The 19,066-nt window shown below is 41.1% G+C and overlaps 1 protein-coding gene across 2 annotated transcripts; it reads left to right on the top strand.

The window, feature by feature from the left end:
• Positions 1 to 5,574: 5,574 nt before the first annotated feature.
• On the top strand, positions 5,575 to 18,016 carry igfbp5b (insulin-like growth factor binding protein 5b). 2 transcript variants are annotated; one of them, XM_079463588.1, is made up of 4 exons: positions 5,575 to 6,558; positions 13,044 to 13,255; positions 13,339 to 13,458; positions 14,237 to 18,016. In XM_079463588.1, exons 1-4 carry the CDS (start codon positions 6,231 to 6,233, stop codon positions 14,369 to 14,371), a joined length of 795 nt encoding a protein of 264 aa, XP_079319714.1. In that variant the 5' UTR covers positions 5,575 to 6,230; the 3' UTR covers positions 14,372 to 18,016. The 2 variants fall into 2 exon arrangements, with proteins under 2 accessions (XP_079319714.1, XP_079319715.1); XM_079463589.1 differs by having other exon boundaries at positions 5,853 to 6,558; positions 13,131 to 13,255; positions 14,237 to 18,011.
• Positions 18,017 to 19,066: the final 1,050 nt, after the last annotated feature.

Genomic DNA, 19,066 nt, shown 5'->3' with positions numbered 1-19,066 from the left:
CAAACGCTCTTCAAATCCAGTATAATATCCACCGTTTATATAACATCCATCACTGAAATGCAGTGACGAACAAACACACCTCAACTTCTCTCACTATCACAAGAGTAACAAGCTGCATCTGCAGGCCCACAGCGCAGCCAATCTTGATGGTAACGGGGTCTTCCTATCGCTCGTCGGTTGACGCGTGGGCAGGCTATTTCCTTCTCCTTGCTGTGGGCGTGCTTTTCCGGGAGAATTGCCCGATATATTGAATAGACTGCATTGTAATTCATCGATTAAGGAGTGGAGTATGCAATTAAATGAAGCAATAGCCCACAAGAGGCCACACATTAGATAGGCTGTGAAAAAGGAAAAATATGAATGTGAAAAATGACACAAGTGTTTAATAAAAGATCAATTATTAGGTCTAGTCCACCTGTAAGCCGTTTATGACTGTCAATCATTAAACACACACTAAATAGTGACAGGTGTTGGTTTATTAACATTTTCATTTCACAGCTTTAAGTCAATAATGTGTCTTTAATATTTTCAGATGAAAAAACGTCTTTTAAAAGAGACAGAATATGCAGGATTGTTAAAGTGAAACATTTGGTTCTTTTTCTAAGCCGAGGAGAATGGGATAGCTAAGAACAAATTCTACATGTTGTTTGGCAGAATCTGTTCCAGCTAAAACTATGGTCATGACCTTTAAGAATCTGCATCATCCAAGGCCCACATTTGCCTACACACAAAAGCAATGCAAATGTAAGATGTAAAACCCATTACTGATTTTGCATTCAACTACAGATCTTGCCAAATAATGGTCTTAAAAGATCATCAGAGAAATATCAAATGGAACTGTTATTGGGGAACACATGAACACAGCATCTGTTGCAGCAAAACATACACATGTGAACCCCAGACATGTGCATGTACATGGGCCTAAATTTGCCTACAGGTTCAAACAATGCAAATAAATCATGGACAATGCATTATTGGTTTCGCATTCAATAAAAGATCTTGACCAAAGATACGGAAAGAACAATTTGCAAGTTATTGGGGACACACGCACACGTGCAAAAGAGCAAAACATGTAGTAAAAAAACAACCCAGACAGCCCTTTGATCTTTATAACTCCATGCAAAACTTCAAATGCCCACATGAGCAACTCCCTCTCAAGGTGGCCCTGTAACTAAAATTGAACCTCAGAAGTGATCTGAAAACGTAACAACTCTGAGACAAATTCGAAGCACGAGACACTTGACCTATAACTTTGAGACAACATATCGCTTAGCTATCAACACATTTTCCTAATCCAACAAAAATACATAATCAAATCGACACACACATACGCGCAGTTTCACCCCCGAGCATGCGCACTGCGTACATGTCATATCATATATCGAACAACAAGATGACTGTAATATAAGGCTCATCAGATGAGGTCAATTAAACCCCAGTTGCAACCTCAATATGTGAAAAAAGTCAAAATAACATGCAAAAGAAACTACATAGAAACTATATAAAAAATGCCGACCTCACCAAATCGGTTCCAAAATGTTCAATACACAACGAGGACCAGAGAAAACATGAGGTCTCTAATTAAATAACAATGTAACTAGATTAGTAAACCACAATCTACAACAAAACTACTAATTAACAAGAACGAGCCTATCAACAACAATAGAACTTCAAAATAAAAGACAACATGTGACATTCAAAATAAAAGACGTGACACATAAAAACGTATCTGTGCTTTTTGAAACAGGCTTAGAAGCTTAAAATGTGTCACATGTTAGATAACGTGTTACTTTAAAGAGGGGAATTAGGATAAGTTCGTAGACGTGTGTCTTTTTCATAATACATTATCAACACAACGATACAACACAACACAATATATACAGATAGATAAGTAAAAAAAGACAAAATCACATAAATTCATCAAAACATGCATACTTCTGAATACAGAAAATAGAGGAGAACATAGAATTACAAAGGGTGGATGTGCTCAGGCTGAATAAGCAAAATGTTTGTTGATGTCTTTAGTAAAAGTTTATATCAACACAGCTAACATACGATGTTCTTCATATAAAATCACAAAGCAATGAAACAAGCTTTGGAAAGAAATTAGATGTGTAAGTTTAAGGCATTCAGTCACCTCATTGTTTCTTCCACGCCTGCTTTCATTCAACGGGCCAGCCATGTAATCCTAAGAATTAAGCCTAGATGAACTTTGAAAAGACGGATGACTGAGACCAACACCCCTGGCCAGTCCTGAAACATCTGGACTATGCCTCAATTCCACTGGTAGGTTTTGTTATAGAACTCTTAAAAAAAGAAAAAAGTGTGTTGTTATTCGGAAAATGTGTGTACAGAACAGCGTGGACTCGGTATGTACAGCCAAAATGTGCAGTTTGCAGCAGATCTCTCTGCATGGAATACTGTATCCCACAATGCAATGTACTCAACATTTCCAGTGAACTGACCAAACTAAAATACTATATTGCAGTCGTGTTTAATTCATTGTTAACGGCGAAAGATTTTAAAACATCACAAAACAGCATGTAAAAAAGTGTAAAAACCAAAGTAGTATAGTAAACATGGCTGAACATTATTTCCAAATGCTGGTGGAGCAAACCAATTACGCAGTGCACATTTCAAAGACAGAGATTCAGGGAGAACAGTAAGGGGTCTGCCATGTCTCCAGGTTTGCGGTTTTACCTGCTGTTTTCTAATTTACTGGAATCAACCAAACTCATCAGCGTGTCATCATAAAACTTGTGTAGGCTACCTTGTTTGTAGGATCATTCTACACCCGAGGACTTCTTGTTTTAAGCAGTGTGTTGGCTCACCACACAGACACACACAAAAACACTATAATACAATCTCCTGACCACACATTACATGTTAACTCTTGGTGCTGTGCATTCAAATCATTAGTTTGTGCGAACAGCGGGACGCCCGCTAGGAGTAAATAAAAGGCAGATGGAAACATCGCAGGAGGACGGACATATTATTTTAGCAATTACGGCATTTTTGCATTGTGACAAAGACTATTAAATTCCTATACTGATGTTCACAGACCACATCCCAATCGTAATACTGGTCATAAACAGTGTTGGGGGTAACATCACAAACAACTTGTAATATGAAAGACGTACTATGCACAGAGCTCAGCAAAAAGCTAAGCCATGCCATAAAGCCATCAAAGCAAAAATGGACATTTCACAGCTCTCCGCTGGGGCTGGGTGTTATTGGATGTTTTAAGCTGTAAACACACAGAAGACTAAAGCCAGGACATATTTTACGCAAGTACGCAAACACAGATGCAATGGCTTTGCCAAAGCGTTGCAAACATCTTGTTGAAAATAGTGTGTCGCTGAGGTGCACATGTGTCCAAAACTGTGTGTTTTAAAGCATCCTGCACCTCAATAATATCAAACTTACACTCAGTGACCCAATGCATCATTGAAAGCCTTTAGTGTTTCCTAGACGGACCAGTATTAATGTAACCTATCAGTAAAGGTTTCATCCTTTGTTTATGTTGCTGCTCCTTTTCCTTAAGGTGTTTATTTATTACCAGTGAGTTTGCACAATGTTGAAATCAGTATTATGTATGCTATTACTGTTTCGAATGTTTACATTGTTTGTATGGTTCCGCTTTAGCGGTTATTTGCGGACGTGATTGCCTATGTTTATAAGCTAACGCCACATGTAGCTGCTACAAACGGGTTTACACATAACTACTTATGATAATATATTACCCTAAATATTATTAGATGTGGTGTTCATTGTATTTGCGTTCAGGTGGAGATGTAGGTTATACATTTGTACTGTGCACATTCGCATTATAAGCGCTATTGGCTATGCTAACAATGTTAGAGTTGGTTATTGATAATTTGTAATTGTTATTATTTCTCTTGTTCCTTTGTAGAACAAACCCACGTGTTCAATCATAGTGGCAACAGGAATAAATAGAATTGCCAAACAAAGCCTCAATGTCTTCCTTCACTCTTGATTCTCTGACCGGAATCTGGTTCATACTTGGCCGTCTCAACCAGTTAAATTCTATAGTTCACTACTTAACAATCATAATTAATATCAACAAATGCAGGAATCAGATGTCCACACACTACACCATGCGGTTAGTAGTGGTCACACCATCAATTTGCAGCAGTTTATCTCTTCATTAGTGGGCGGATAACATTACCAGCTTGTTTCCAGTAACTTCAGAACCATGCATCCATTATGTTTGTTTTATGTCCAAGGTAAGGACACACACTGGGGCGATGTGATTTCTTATACCACTTACCGTCCAAGTTCAAACCCGGTATGGTAGATCATGGATGACTCAGAGCGAAAAAGAAGGAAATATGAAAACAGACATATTTCAATACTCCAAACGTCTTTTCGTTTTGGACATCTGATGCCACAAATAAATAAAGAAAATCAAAGTCCTTTTATTGGAACATAAATGCTTAGTATAATAAACAAAGAAGTTTCCTAAAAGACTGATACAGCTATAACAACCATATCAATGGGTTACTTGCGTAACCATGTTTCGCAGATAACAGAGGTGAGGTGTTAGAAAGGGAACCATTTATTTCTACAATGCACCAGTTTGTTAATCTTTTAGTTCCAAGCAACGTGTACATTCCTGACGCCTGATGTCTGTCTCTTAGATTCCTGACCATGAGACATATACTACAGCACCGTGTAAATATCTGGTAATGAAACGTTCAGGGTCTGTGGGCCAGCGGCGCTCATTCCTCCGTAAACATCTTAACATTGCTAATAGCACCTTCTAGTGGTCAGAATCTTGGTTGTGGACGAAATCCAGCAGCACTGGGAACAGACGCACATACATTTACCCATGTACAGCTGGGTAATAGAATAGTCCGCACGCATAAAGAACTTCAAAAGAGATTAAATGATTTAAAGAAGCAGCTGACAACGCTCCTTTAAGGGAAAACTCAGCAGTGGTGCCTGCAACCCATTCTGCCACAATGATGAACTTTACATATGGAACATGTGCAGTCGTCATTTTGCAGCACTTTAAAACAAACCAGGAACATGTAAACAGCAGCGAGGCTCTTTTAAGAATGAACCTTGCTCAAATATCATCCTTATCTGAGTAAAAAAGAACTAGCTGAGCAGGTGCGTGTCCGGTCGCCTGTCTTAAACCTTAACCAACACCACTGTTTTTAAAACTCAAACCAAGACTTGGCTGTTCGATGAAAAGCTCATTAGGGCTTAGGAAAGTCTCTTTGCATGCAGAAAAAAACGACATTTGAACCATGTACCACATCATTCACCGCACACCTCAGGTGGTTTTAATTGCGGAGCGCATTGATGCGCTTTCGCGCACACACAGTACATTTGTGCGAGTTGCTTATAAAGCTTTATGCCGCTTTGTCTTTGCGCAGTAATGAACTGGTGTCTGTCACCAGGGCGATCCTAATCTTGTTCTATTGTTTGCATTTTCCACAGGGCATGTTGCCTATCATTGCCTCCCTATCATGTAGCCTTGTTTCCATATGACGCATTAAATCTATCACAGATCCACCAAACTGGGGCTTCGTGACGCGCTTAAACAGAAAGACAACAACTACCCAAAGTGCATACAGAGGAGGATGTCTTCGATTTTGCATGGGAATAAAATACGACTGTTTTCCTAAGGATTTTCGTTGTGTTTTGCTCTGCGATCTTGGCATCATCGGCGTGAAAGGCTGATCCTATTGCCGAGGGGGGGAAAGGCGCTGGCGCTGCGCCAGGGTCTGGCAAGTGCGCCTCCCTTTACCGCTGTTTGGCTTATTCATAGTTAGGGGTTTGGGTTTGGCTGTTTTTAAAAAGGCAAGCGCTGCACTCAAGTTGATCAGTCGGCTCAGAAAACTTCTGCAGAGGGGAAAGTGTTTTTGGATTCACAAAGTCCAGAATTTCAGTACAACCGAATTGCGCACAAACTGAAACCGGGCAGCACTGGACTAATCAAAGACGATACCCCAGTGTCTCATTTTTGATCTAAAAAGTAATCAACGGATTCTTGATTTCCAAAAAACACTTATTTCTTCTTCTTTTTTTAAAAAAAAGATCCCGACCTGTGCTGTACTTTTGCATGCGGACTTTTCAGAGTTCCTAATTTGCATTAAAACCCGATGACCGTCCTGAGACGATCGCTTATTTGCGCACATATTTAGTTCCCGTTTTTTTTCATCGGAGCTTATTCACACTTTGAAGAACAGAAAAGAGACATGATTCTAGTCGTGCTGGTTACATTGCTCACGGCTTTGTCCATCAGCTTTGGCTCTTATGTGCCGTGCGAGCCGTGCGATCAGAAGGCGTTATCCATGTGTCCTCCGGTGCCGGTGGCTTGTCAGCTGGTTAAGGAGCCCGGCTGCGGCTGCTGCTTTACTTGCGCATTGGCGGAGGGTCAGGCGTGCGGTGTCTACACCAGTACGTGCACTCAAGGGCTCCGCTGCCTACCGCGGAGCGGAGAGGAGAAGCCGCTTCACGCCCTGTTGCACGGCAGGGGAGTGTGTACGAACGAGAAAGGATACAAACAATCGCACCAACCCATCGGTAAGTGGCTTGGAAAGAGAAGTGTCTCATGCGTTATCGTGTATGCGTTTTACGCCTTTGGCAAACGCTTTTATCAGAAGCTACTTACAATGTGTACACTTTATCAGTATGCGTGCCCTGGGAGTCGTACCCACAACCGTGTTTTTATAACAGCAGAGGCTTTATATGTTGCTGCGTATGGACGTCGTTCATTACCAAGATGCAACTTCGCCTTTGCATTTCTGCGCGCATTGAATTCCGCCGTGCGCACTTGTAATTCTCTGCGCTTGGTTGAATTCCCATGCGGTTTCTGCGTGCAATTTTGACCTCGCGGCACTATACGAAATGTGATTAATAGGTAAAGCGAACATTCCAACCTTTATGTGTCTGACGCAGATTTGCTCTTCCTACCTTTTCTTTAAAACGCCAAATGATTTTCTCTCTGTGCATGGTTGGTTGATGTTTACATTGGAAACATGGTTTTGTTTGATGCGCTGTGGACACGTATTAGGATTACACCTCTCCTCATTCTGAGGTGCGTACTGTATAATAGCGCAGGTGTAGCATACCAACGCCTGCGTGGTATTCTCGGTCCAACAGCTTCTAGGTTGGTCTGAATTTAGGTCCGTGTCTGTGGGTGGTGTTGTGAGGGTCAGATTACTGTTCAAAGATTAAATCCGAGGGCAGAAGGGTAGCTGTGGTGTGCGTATCTAGCCAAGCTATGTGGTAAACCTACTGTGTTCTCCAAATGAGATGGTTTTACAGGTCTTGAAGAGTCACCGTGCAAGGCGAGTTTGTGTTTACACATTTGTGCATTTGGCCAAATTGCGCATTAAAATGCTACATTTAAACCGTTTGTGTGTTCCCAGGAAATCCAATCCACAACTTTTGTGCTGTTAACACAATGCTTTAGGCTAGAGGAACAAGAACACACTGTAGCGTTACAGAGCCCTGTTTGCTTTTTTCAATAGTCAGCTTTAATGGGTGAGTCTCCCAGCCCCCATCTTCCTTTAGGCAACATCAATGCATGAAACAGCAAGAGTGAGGAATTCGCTCGATTCTGCTCGCATTGTTCCAAATATAGTGAAGACGGCGGGACTGCATACATTCTTTGAAACAGGCAGACGGAGAGGCTTTTACAGTGACCGTGTGTGTACACAAATACAACCCCCTCGCGCACAGGTGCACATCAAAAACCTGTTTGTCCCAGTATTTAGGCTCTTCTGATGAGTGTTATTGCTGCCTGGGTCTCTTGTGATTCAGCAGAATGTCTTCGGAGACGACCTGTCAAGAGCTGTCCCTAAAGCATGGAGATGAATTTGGGAACCGTTTCCAGCCTACCCTGGTATTTGGTTTCAGCCTGGTTTTACTAGCTGGGCAGGACAGACAGAGGGGTGGGAGAGAGAGAGAAGGGGGGGGTCAGTAGCCTTTCAGATCGTTTAGCTCATGTCTGTGTACTAATTTCTTTTTTACCATGAACATGAAATTGTGAACCCTAGAAAAGAAGCATAGGTTATATTTAACATCAGTGTTATACCTTCATAAAGCTGTCGCTCTCAGGTTACGGATTTTGTTTCATCAGGTGAATCCAGATTATATTTCCGCTCCATTTATGTTAAAATGGACAAATACGCCGAATTTGCCAACGATTACGAGGGAGACTTTCTGTTCAAACATGCCGTGTGGAGCGTGGATACTATTGGCAACAGATACGATTACGTGACTACAGTCTCCTTGCCCATCAAACATGTAAAGGAATTTTAGGCCGTGTTCTCCAAGATTGATTTCTCCAAATTGCATGCTCCAAATCTCAAAAGCTTGACTTGCAAATAAACAAACATACCATTAAAAACTCTTGTGCCGGCCAAATGGAATGAATCAGAAGCTCGGCTGTTGTATTTGGTTACTTCTGTATCCTTGATGTATTTATTTTATTAAACCCGCTAGAGACTATCCGTAACTAAACAATCATTACAAGGGAATGGAACGCAGTCGCTCTACCGTTGCTTTTTTGTCATCTCAAATGTATATTGTGCCACAGGCCAAACTCACAGAAACATTGCATCATCGGACTGACATTGAAACATACTCATTGCTTCACTTAGTGGAAAGCACTTGAATAGTTCTCTTGCACTTTTTTAAAAACAATGCCTTAATTGTCCTGTCATTTTCCTTCGCAAATGTGCGGGGAACCTATCGGGCACGCTTGAATGACTCCGAGCAAAGTTTTACAGCAAATTTGCGCAGGGTGTATTTGTGACAGGAACCTGGAAGGCTAGTGAGCACCAGCTGGGGAGAAAATCAACTCGCACAGTAGTCTCATCTCCGTCAGAAACGTGACATCCTCATGCTGGGCCCGTCCTAAAGAAGGAACATGTGTTTGGCTGACCGAAACAATAAGGACACGAGAAAGCCTCGCAAAAATACGATCGATTTGATTCGTACGTGTTTAGAAAACGAAACGTTCAGATTCAGGGCAGATGAAAGGGCTGAACCATGTGGTTTTGGCTGAAGACTCCAACCTGTTGAAACCTCTTGTCATGTGCTTTTGGGGGGGTTGGAGGGGGAGCCGCAGTGTCACGTTTCTGCAGGGAAGGAGAACAAAAGGTGCCTAATTTCTTGCCTGCAGCACAGGTTCAGATGTGGTTTCAAATCGCTGCCTCGGTTTTTTGTGCCTGGCAGGATTCTCGAGGGGCTGCAGCGCATGCCAACGTTGCCGCTTTGCAGTAGTTGTGTTGCAATTGTTGCAACTAGCTTGTCATAAGCCGCTGTTGTCATTGAGGACGGTGGAAAATAACGCTGCCTGGCAGTGTGGACACAGAATATATGATCTCATGAGCTCGGACGGAAATTTGGCTCGTGTAGGATAGCCGGGTCTTTAACGGTAAAGATAAAGCTTATTCGCCAAAGAACACGCCCTTGAGGCGTAACAAGACTACTTTTACCCGGAGCTGGGCGGGATAACCAAACTCGTACTGTATATACATAAACAGTAATGGTATATATCATGATATGGTTTTGCTGGATATTCAATGGAAAATGGTTCCTGTATATGCATCTGGTATGCTATATGGTGATCTTGTGAAATAATTACTTCATAATATTTCTTTTAAATTGTGACTGGAAAAGCAACATTTTAAGACCAAGTTAACTAAAGAACTTCACTTGTTGAATCTCATCTTGACCTGATGTCCGTTGGTTCACACTCCATGGATTCAGTTTAAAACCCGTTTCTGCGCTTCTTTTCTCAAGTTCTTCAAACGGGATTTTATAAATATGAAACACACAGAATCATATAGCGCAGCATAGATTTTTGTGCTCTCTTGCTTTTGCTTCCCAGTTTTGATGACACAAGAAATTACCAGGTGATGAAGAGGTAACGGACAGGTGTCCTCAGTTTGCTTTGTCCTGAATTATAAGGGACCTGTGTGGATAATAAGTTAAGTGGCTGTTTTCTTGGATTTAACCGATAGCACATTACAACATGGAAACTTTCATCCCAGCGCGCAAAGAGGACTGTCGCCAAGCTCTTAATGTCAATTCATAGCCTGCAATAGGTTATTTTAGCATTAACTAGTGCATACAAACTCCTGCAAGGTCATATTCTCTATTTTGTAGATTTGTGCAGTTTCGCCTTCGTCTTTTCCTGGCAGCCTCTGTAGTTTGAGTAACATACTGCTTTGCTGCAGTGGCCCAACCAACATGGCATGGACCAAGTCCAAGCTTTAAATATTTAGCAGTGGAATCTAGCCAGGGATGCCATGGTTGGTTTGTGACACGAACAGAGCAATGAAGGCAGAGGCAAAGACTAGCTCACTTTAAGAGTGACTTTCAGAGCAGACAATGTCTAAATTTATTACAACAGTGAGATAGTGATCTCGGGAACCCAAATGTTGTGCGTGCTAATAATTCAATAAGAGAACAAAAAAATCACATTCACAAGCACTTTGTCTTAGCATTAGTCTGGGTGCGCGGCCGTAAATTTAGACAAAACGACCAAAAAGGGGACTCGCTTTCATCATCAGCCCCCGGGCTGTAAAAATAACGTGGATATTCATGAAGTATAATGGCCCGGCGCACATGTAAATTATTAAACGGAGCCCTATCGGATGCATCTCCTTTGGCTAGGCTCAGATCCCTGTATCTTAATGAAAAGTTTTGCAAGCCCAAGAAGAGAGACAGCCACATTTGATACTGTACGTCTGGTCTGGAAAAGCTCCAGGATCCTGGCAGTTTGTCAGATGTTAAACACAGAGCCACTAAACCTTTACAAGCTGGGGACCAAGAGCAAGGAAAAACTGATTCTGGTCTTCCCTGCGAAAAGTCAGACACGGAAAATGATGTTGATAGACTGAAACTAGGTTTACAGTTAATTAGGGATGTTGACGTTCATTAATGGGGTGTATTTCGGCCAATAACCAAAAAATTATCAAGAATAAATACATTAAGCATAAAGACGGTACTGAAGTTTCCTGTTTTGTACTATAAGCTTATTGACCTTCACTGGTTCACATCTGATGGGGAAGTTTAGTTTTTTCATCAATGTAAATCAATAATAAAATAAAAATTCAAATTCATATTTTTGGATAAACGAGACTGATCACCATTTAGTTCAGTCACATTTTTAATAACTTTAAAACTATAAACTTTAAAAAAAATACTTATATAAAAGATGGACCATTGCGTCCATCTGGCTGTTCTTGAAGTCAAGAAATACAACCCGATCCGGTTCAGACGAACCCCAAGCTATACAGGGCTTCATTAAGACTGATTAATTTGGAAAATATGTCGTTTTGCACATCCCTTAAGCCCTGCAAGATCTCAGATTCAGTGGCCCAAACCTGCTGAGAAATCTGTACAGAAATTTCAGTCTGCCAAGTCATGAGTTGCAGGATTGATTTCAAAGAGACGGCCCATGCTCTGATTGTAACCTCAGAAGCCAGGAAGCCGATTCCCGTAATGAGCGGGCACCCGCCCTGTGCGTCTCCAGGTCAGACAGAGTCTTTCACCACCAGCCGGCTCAGAACACTCTGGCCCGGTCCACAGCCATGTGAAGCCTTGGGACCTCGGGGAACTATGAGGGCAGCTATCTCAATCATTTCTGTTGGCTGCCTCATCTGTCTGATAATGCCCTCTTGGCTAGAGCTGCAGAAATACTTGGCAACCCGATGGCACCGATGCTCAGGCACTACTCTGTATGTCTGTTACTCATCTGTTAAGCAATAAAACAGTGACAAAAGCGATATGATAATACACCAACGCTAAATTACTTCATTAACTAACCATAAATAAATCAAGTAATTCAGTTCATTGGACTAACATATATTGTTATAGAGAATTTATATTTACAATTTATATACGGATTATACATCTTGGGGACCATGCATTTTGTAAACCAAACCAAATGCATTATACATGCATTGTCTATATGCATGGTGGTAGTTTTTTTAAACAAGGCTTTATCCAATAGGATTTGATTTGTAGTGGGTAGACACCGTAATAGGCAATAATCAGTTGAAGTTATAGCCATGCATCCCACTGAGTTTGAAGCATATATACTTTGTTCCGCAGTATATTTTCCCTGAACACGTGGTGACAGTTACTACCTGCTATTAGATACTTTTGGAACAAGAGCTTGCGGTTGCCATGGTGTTATGGTTCTTCTGACTTCAAAGTTTTCCAAGTATGGCTTTGAGCCGATAAAGATCCTTTTAAAGGTGGTTTCCGGTCTCACTGCAAGACCCTGTAGACGTGCAGGGGAAAATGAAATTTTATTCAATTGTTAACTCTTTAATATACAAAGGGTGGATTGTTCAGAGTAGCAGGACATTCAGTCTTCAGGATTTAGATTAAAATACATTTTACTGTAAAATAATAGACTTAACCTGAACTGCATTGAGCAGATATTGGGATTTTGACCCAAATTTGGTCGCATAGGGCAATAAAGCGAAGTCATGTAGTTCGTTGGCTTAACTACGGGCCATTTACAACAAGTTAATGGTTGGGGGTGTCCCATCACCTGTTAAAGACATTTGGTGGCAAAACAGTTGCTTTGTTGTCAATGCCTCAGGTTACTAGCAAAGTGTGTTAACATCTGCGAACGAGAAGATTTCATAAATAAAATTTGATTGAGAATCTGTTGAAAATAGCCGAGTTATTTGGTAAAACATAAATCATTACACATTGTTGGTGAAACAGATATGTGAAGAAAGATGATCAGACAGTAATTTAGAAATTATGGGTAAAAAAAGTATTGTTGTTTACGTTAAAAGAGGGTCATAGGCCATAACCACAGACCAGAATAGCAATTTTAAATGGGCTCTTTTGACAGAAATCAACAACTTAGCAACACCCTAACAACAGTACTAAAAATTAGCATGGCAAAGCTCTGGCGTCCACCCACAACACCGTCGGTCTTTCAACACCACAAATTAGACAAATATTTATTGATGCCGTTTTCTATATTCAGTTAAAAACACTCGTTTGATTCTCTTTGTGTCGTCTAGATCGTGAGTCTATCGAGCATGATGATACAGCAAAAGCAGAAACAACGGAAGACCAGCCTCCTAAAATTCCCCTTTATCCCAAACCAGACGTGATCAACAGCAAGAAACACGCTGCTGTGCGCAAGGACAAGAAGAAACAGACGGAGAAGCAGCGCTACGTGGGCCCGATGGACTACTCGCCTGTTCCCATCGACAAGCACGAGCCAGAATTTGTAAGTTGTGCATCACAGCAGCGGTTAAGCGGTTTGTTAACACGTGAGGTGACGATGTAACGCTCCGTGGGTTTGTTTGCCAGGGTCCCTGCAGGCGGAAGCTGGACGGAATTATTCAAAGTATGAAAGACACTTCCCGCGTCATGGCTCTTTCCCTTTACCTTCCCAACTGTGACCGGAAGGGTTTCTTCAAGCGTAAACAGGTACAACTCTTGACTCAAAATCATACATTACAGCATAAGCAATATCATTATATACGTTAGCTAATTTCTATTAAACATTGAAACAAAACAGATGACAGGATTATTTTTGATATGTTTAATAAATAACAAATATGACTAGCTTCACATAAGTTAGAAACAAAAGAGTCTGTAGTGCAATATAAATGCAATGGATTCTAAACGTCTGAGAGCGCTAACGAAAATTCTTATAATGCTTTGCATTCTTTTCTAATATTAAACTGCATTTGTTGTTGTATTTCGTATTGTTGGCAGACTGAATCGAGTAAAAAGTTCACTCAAATGGATTTCAGCATCTCTCAGTGTTTGTCCCCAGTCGCTTTAATAACAGCATGCTCTCGAGCTGGCATGGGAAGTTTGTGCAAAACTCGCTGATCCATGTTATCCCAGCATGATTTGAGAATGTTCCAAAGAATCTTGTATGCTTCAATAGAAGAAAGGAAATCTGACCTTTTGTACAAAGGAACCAACATGGTCACAAATTTGCATACATTTGATAAGTGACCTAGAGATCTTAAACGTTTCTTGTTCGTTTCGCATTCCGACTCGTCCTTGTTTGTCTTTCAAAAAAGAAATGTATTCATGCTTTGTGATTTTCAATGCACTCTCAGGCTTTTGGTTGTAAATATACGATTGCACGAGCTGCCTTCGAAGCCAGTGTAAATTGGACACAAGGATAATCAACAAAGCCTATGTGTTCTAAAAACGGCAACGTGACCCTTTTCTCTTTTGCACCCCGCAGTGCAAACCATCCCGTGGCCGGAAGCGAGGCATCTGCTGGTGCGTGGACAAATACGGCGCGCAGCTGCCCGGCACCGACTACAGCGGAGGCAACATCCAGTGCAAGGATCTGGAAAACAGCAACAACAACGAGTGAGAATTCGAGCCACACCGATCACCAGACCTAGGGCCCACCTCCTTTTCCTGCCTACCAATCCACCGCCAGTCACGTTGAGATTTTGAAGCAAAACAATAATTAACGCAACGACTATTATAAATACGAACAATCGGAAAAAACATGGGAATCCTTTTGACTGAGCGCACATCTCTAAAATCACTGGACTCAGCCAATCAGAGGAGACCCCTGTTAAAGCTGAGTCCCGGCAAAAATTGTTAAAAATATATACATACGATTATATATTTTTATAGAAGCTGGGGTTGGAGCACCATACGGTTTTGTTTAAAGTTAACATAAAACAAAAAACGTAAAAAAAAGGAATACATGGCATGTTAAACATTAACGGGGCTATCTTGGTCTTTTACATCTTTTGCTGTCAAGGTATCACATGAGATAGCAGGAACTCTTACCATTGGAAGAAAAACACAATTTTCGTTGGTTCTCCAAAAGATAAAGGAAAACACACACGGTAGAGATGGATAGCACAATATCTTCCTGTTTTTTTCTCGGTCCTGTCAAAGCACTTATTGGGAATACTGCTTGGAAATGTGTAACTTCACCAAATTCAGTGTATGCGTGTGTGAGCATGTGTGCGTGTTGACGATACAGCGATAGCTTTTAAAAAACCAATGCCTTTTTGTGACGTATCCCACCCAGAACACGATGTAATCCCATTAGACAAATCTGTTTCAGTGGCTTTATTACTGTGTAGAGCTTACCTAACACGCCAAACGTGCCTATGTAAACAGATGCAGGCGTGCACATTTACTGGGGTGAGCCGAGCGGACATGACCGACGTCCCGTCTGAAAGCTCAAGTCTCCTTACACTGCCCGTGTCTAGATATAAAGAGAATAAGACAGGCCAGGCCACTCTGAGGTTTTCAGATATTATAGCATCTGGTTAAAGTTAAAATTGAGGCAGATACTGTAACCCCTAAACGCTTCTTCCGGCATTTGTGTTGGATGGATGTTCACAGCGCATAGCAGTCGTTTCTTTCTCTGAAATGTAACTTTTTTCCTTATGATTAACTTTGACTTAAACGCTGTTTCCTTTTAATTCATTGAGGTATTGACGGTCCGTTTATGAGCCATGTTCCTTGACTATGTGGTTTCACTGAAAAAACTTTGAAAATATTACCTATAGAATATTGAATGTGATTTATTTTATTTCTTTTTTTGTGTTCGTCTCTTGTTTCTTGTTATCTTTAACAAACAACCACCACGATTTGGTGCCTAGGCGAGGAGTTGTGTATTTAGCATATTGTCAATTTGCATAGTTCCAGAACTTGGTCATTTGAATGCAGGTCTGACCACATTCTGAGCTCCGCCCACTCTGACTGTTCACCAATCAGTAATAGCCCTGTTTGCTTAGTCAGGCCAGCAAAACGACTGGACGTTTTCTTTTGTTATTTGTCACATTTCTGTGTCTCGAAGGAGGCTGACGTTTAATGTACTGCGCCGTCATTTAACGCATCACTTCCTGCGAGTTTCGGTGCGCGAGTCTCAGTGCCTTTTCTACATGCAAATACATTTGAATGGTTACGTGAACGTTACACAATAGCCAAGGGGACAAAAAAAGGCGAACCTTTTAATATCAACGAAGGACCTCAATCACGTTCAAATCGAAAAGCAGATCAGACATAAAAACTCATGTCGTACGTCAAGCAGCTATCAAAAATCCCTGTGGTTAGGCTCCGATAGGGGAGGCGTTAGTCACGAACACATCCAGCAAGTGCTAGCTCATTTACTGTTATTTCTCTCCACGAATAAGCTGACGTTTGATCTGACCGAGACTGCAAATATGTGTCATTTCCGACGAGTGTGTTTTCAATGACTTGTATCAAGCTATACGCAAAACAGGGATACTTACCAGTCAGCTCTTGATGATCGAGCAAAGCCATTGCCTGCCACCATGAGTCCGTCCGGATCTCATTTTAGGGGCCGAATGACCACGTTTTGTTTTTTACAGCTGGGAGGGGGCCGTAAAATAGTTGCTAGAATAAAAGCATCACAGGTCTGCAGAATGTAACGGGAAAGAGAGGTCAGGGTTTGCGTCGAGGATGCCGAAGAGGCGAAGTCGTCTCTGTTATTGCACATTTAGCCTTACAGGTGTCTGTCACCACAGGGCGAAATTAGTAGTCAGCATTATTTAGGTCCTCATCTATGCTGAATGCCCCCTCCCTATTAAAAGAAGCAGCTTGCACTTAATTGTTTACCTTGCCACACATTTAGTGCCGTCTCTTTAAGAGGAAAAGTGAATCTCAGTTCAGGTATAAGCGGGAGCAAGCGTCGGACAGAAACCCTGCCCGAGTACCTTTGACAGGGGCTTCGCGTGAAAGCCCAAGCCTGACATCCACATCATCATTCAATGAGTAAACAAGTTAAACCCATCATAGTCTATTCTTCATCTACTTTTAAAGGAACAGTCACACAAAAATGAAAACGTCGTCATTTACACATTTCGTTTCGAACGACACAAAGAGACATTTAGAAACGATTTATAAATGTAAAATAATGGAAACTATCCATTCATTGAAAAGACCCGACTTACACGAACGATTCATTGACAAAACTGGACCACATTATACTTAAATGGAAGTTTGGGACTTTTCTAGCTTTTCCAAAGCGTCCATCTCCATAGCAGTAAAAGTACTAAAAATATATTTGAGAGGTCACAGGGGTTTGAAACCACACGTGTAAAGACAGATCGGTTATTTTTGGGCGTACTGTTCCTTTAACCAACCTTAAGTCTCAGTGATATCCGGGGAGCAGGAGGGAGGGTGAAGGCCTTAAGCGGTGATCTCGTGCTGGGCCTCACATCCACAACACACAACACATCACAGTAGATTCTTTAGACGGACAGCCGACAGTGTTCTCGGAATCTGATAAGCAGGTTCGCACAGCGAGCAGGGGACCCACAAAAACGTATCTGTGACACAGGGCACGCGACGGCTGAACTAGTTGAAACAGTGTCGCACATTAATGTGCAAAAGAAAACCCTGATGGTTTTTGTCAAGTACTGAACGTTTCAAGACGACGCGCTTCACGGCTGAAAATGTTTCCCGTCCGGGTGTCAGATATGAGAATGTGACCGAAATCAGATCCCAGATCTGCTTTGTAATCATTTGGAGTAAAAGGCAGAATGTAGCGTGTTGCTTTTGTGCTCTGCTTTCATCAGATTCCGATTGTCGTACATTACTCGGGTAGACAGCATTCATAACATAGGCCTATAATACAGTAGTAAAGACAGGTTTTCTATCGTCTCTGAATGCATAACAGTTTGTTCTTTCTTACTCTTTTTTTTTGTTTTTTTTATGGATGAGATAAGACTTGATGATTGACCATCTAAATATGGCTTAAACCGGCATGTGAAAGACTCAATAGTGGCTGGAGGACTCTAAAATGTTCAGCATTTGGAACTCTTAATAAAACCAATAAAATGGAAAAAGGTAAAAAAAAGCTCAAATTATAAAAAAGTGAATATCACTGTGTAATATTTATTCAACTTGTAATTTATGTACTCTTTTAACCTTTGTCTTTTTTTTGTTATGACAAAGCATTTATTTAAATAAAGTTATGTATTCATTTACGCTTGTGCAATAAATTTATTTGTGATGACATATTATTATGACAAATATTTTCTTTTTATTTGAATACATTATCAATAGTCATGCTAGCAAACACAAGACGATTGTCAAGCTATTACACGTCACGAGCACATACTGTCACTTCAGTAACCCAGTAAAAAGAAAGAAAACAGAATGAACAATAAATCATGATGATATAATGCAAAATCAATCAATCATTAAGTTCAGTTAACCTTTCTTGGTACGAAAAGCAAGAATTGCAATGACAGCGAAAGTACACAGGCTAAAAATACACATGGATTAAATACATTATTCCCATTTTTACTCAATAATTAATTCAAAAACAATAGATTTAGAAATTTGGGTGGTGTTTACTCACCTTGTAAACATGTTACCGTAACCAACTTGATCACCATACATTATACCATACAGGGATCACCATACAGGGATACATTTAAATGAATTCTGGTAGTCGACATGATATCACATATGAGTCAACGGAGTTTATCTTGAGCACATTCCCTCAACAATCTACATGACACGCATGAGGTCAATACTTCAGGGATCTGTTACACATGCACCTACATCGTTCATCTGGCTCCTAATTCAATTGTCTTGACTGATAAATCAGGATAAGCGAAGCCCAGAGGAGCAGATCATTACAGGATGCAGGTTTATTTTGGGTGCATTTAAACTCTGCCCAGAGGCGAGGCACCTGGTTTTCAACAGAAGTCAAAGAGATTGCTCAGGAACAAGGAAGTCATTTACCAAGACCCCCAACTTCAAGGGGGATCTCTGACCATAGGGACCAACGCTCCAATCAGACAAGTGAGAAAATCAACGCTACGGATAGATTGTCTGGCGCGGAACGTCCCCTAACCTCCGGGGCGAGTTAGCATTGCGTTTCATGACCAAATTGCTAGGACTAGATTGGACCGGTGCCTCCAGCCAGAGGTGGTGCTGTTAAAATCTGTGTTTCACACCACGCATGCACACAGCAGGCTGACGGTGTGTTTTTACATCGACACCGCTTTTATTGCGGCCCTACACAGAAATATAGTGATTTATGGATTGTTGCATTGAAAAC

The sequence above is a fragment of the Barbatula barbatula genome (assembly GCF_947034865.1).
Source record: "Barbatula barbatula genome assembly, chromosome: 9".
Classification (NCBI taxonomy): Eukaryota; Metazoa; Chordata; class Actinopteri; order Cypriniformes; family Nemacheilidae; genus Barbatula; species Barbatula barbatula.
This window is presented reverse-complemented; position numbering and strand designations above follow the sequence as displayed.

Bases quoted from the DNA above. Each gene is read 5' to 3' on its own strand.
- igfbp5b (XM_079463588.1), top strand. From the start codon at position 6,231: ATGATTCTAGTCGTGCTGGTTACATTGCTCACGGCTTTGTCCATCAGC. The intron at 13,256-13,338 runs GTAAGTTGTGCA...TTTGTTTGCCAG, and splicing joins ACAAGCACGAGCCAGAATTT to GGTCCCTGCAGGCGGAAGCT. The intron at 13,459-14,236 runs GTACAACTCTTG...TGCACCCCGCAG, and splicing joins GTTTCTTCAAGCGTAAACAG to TGCAAACCATCCCGTGGCCG.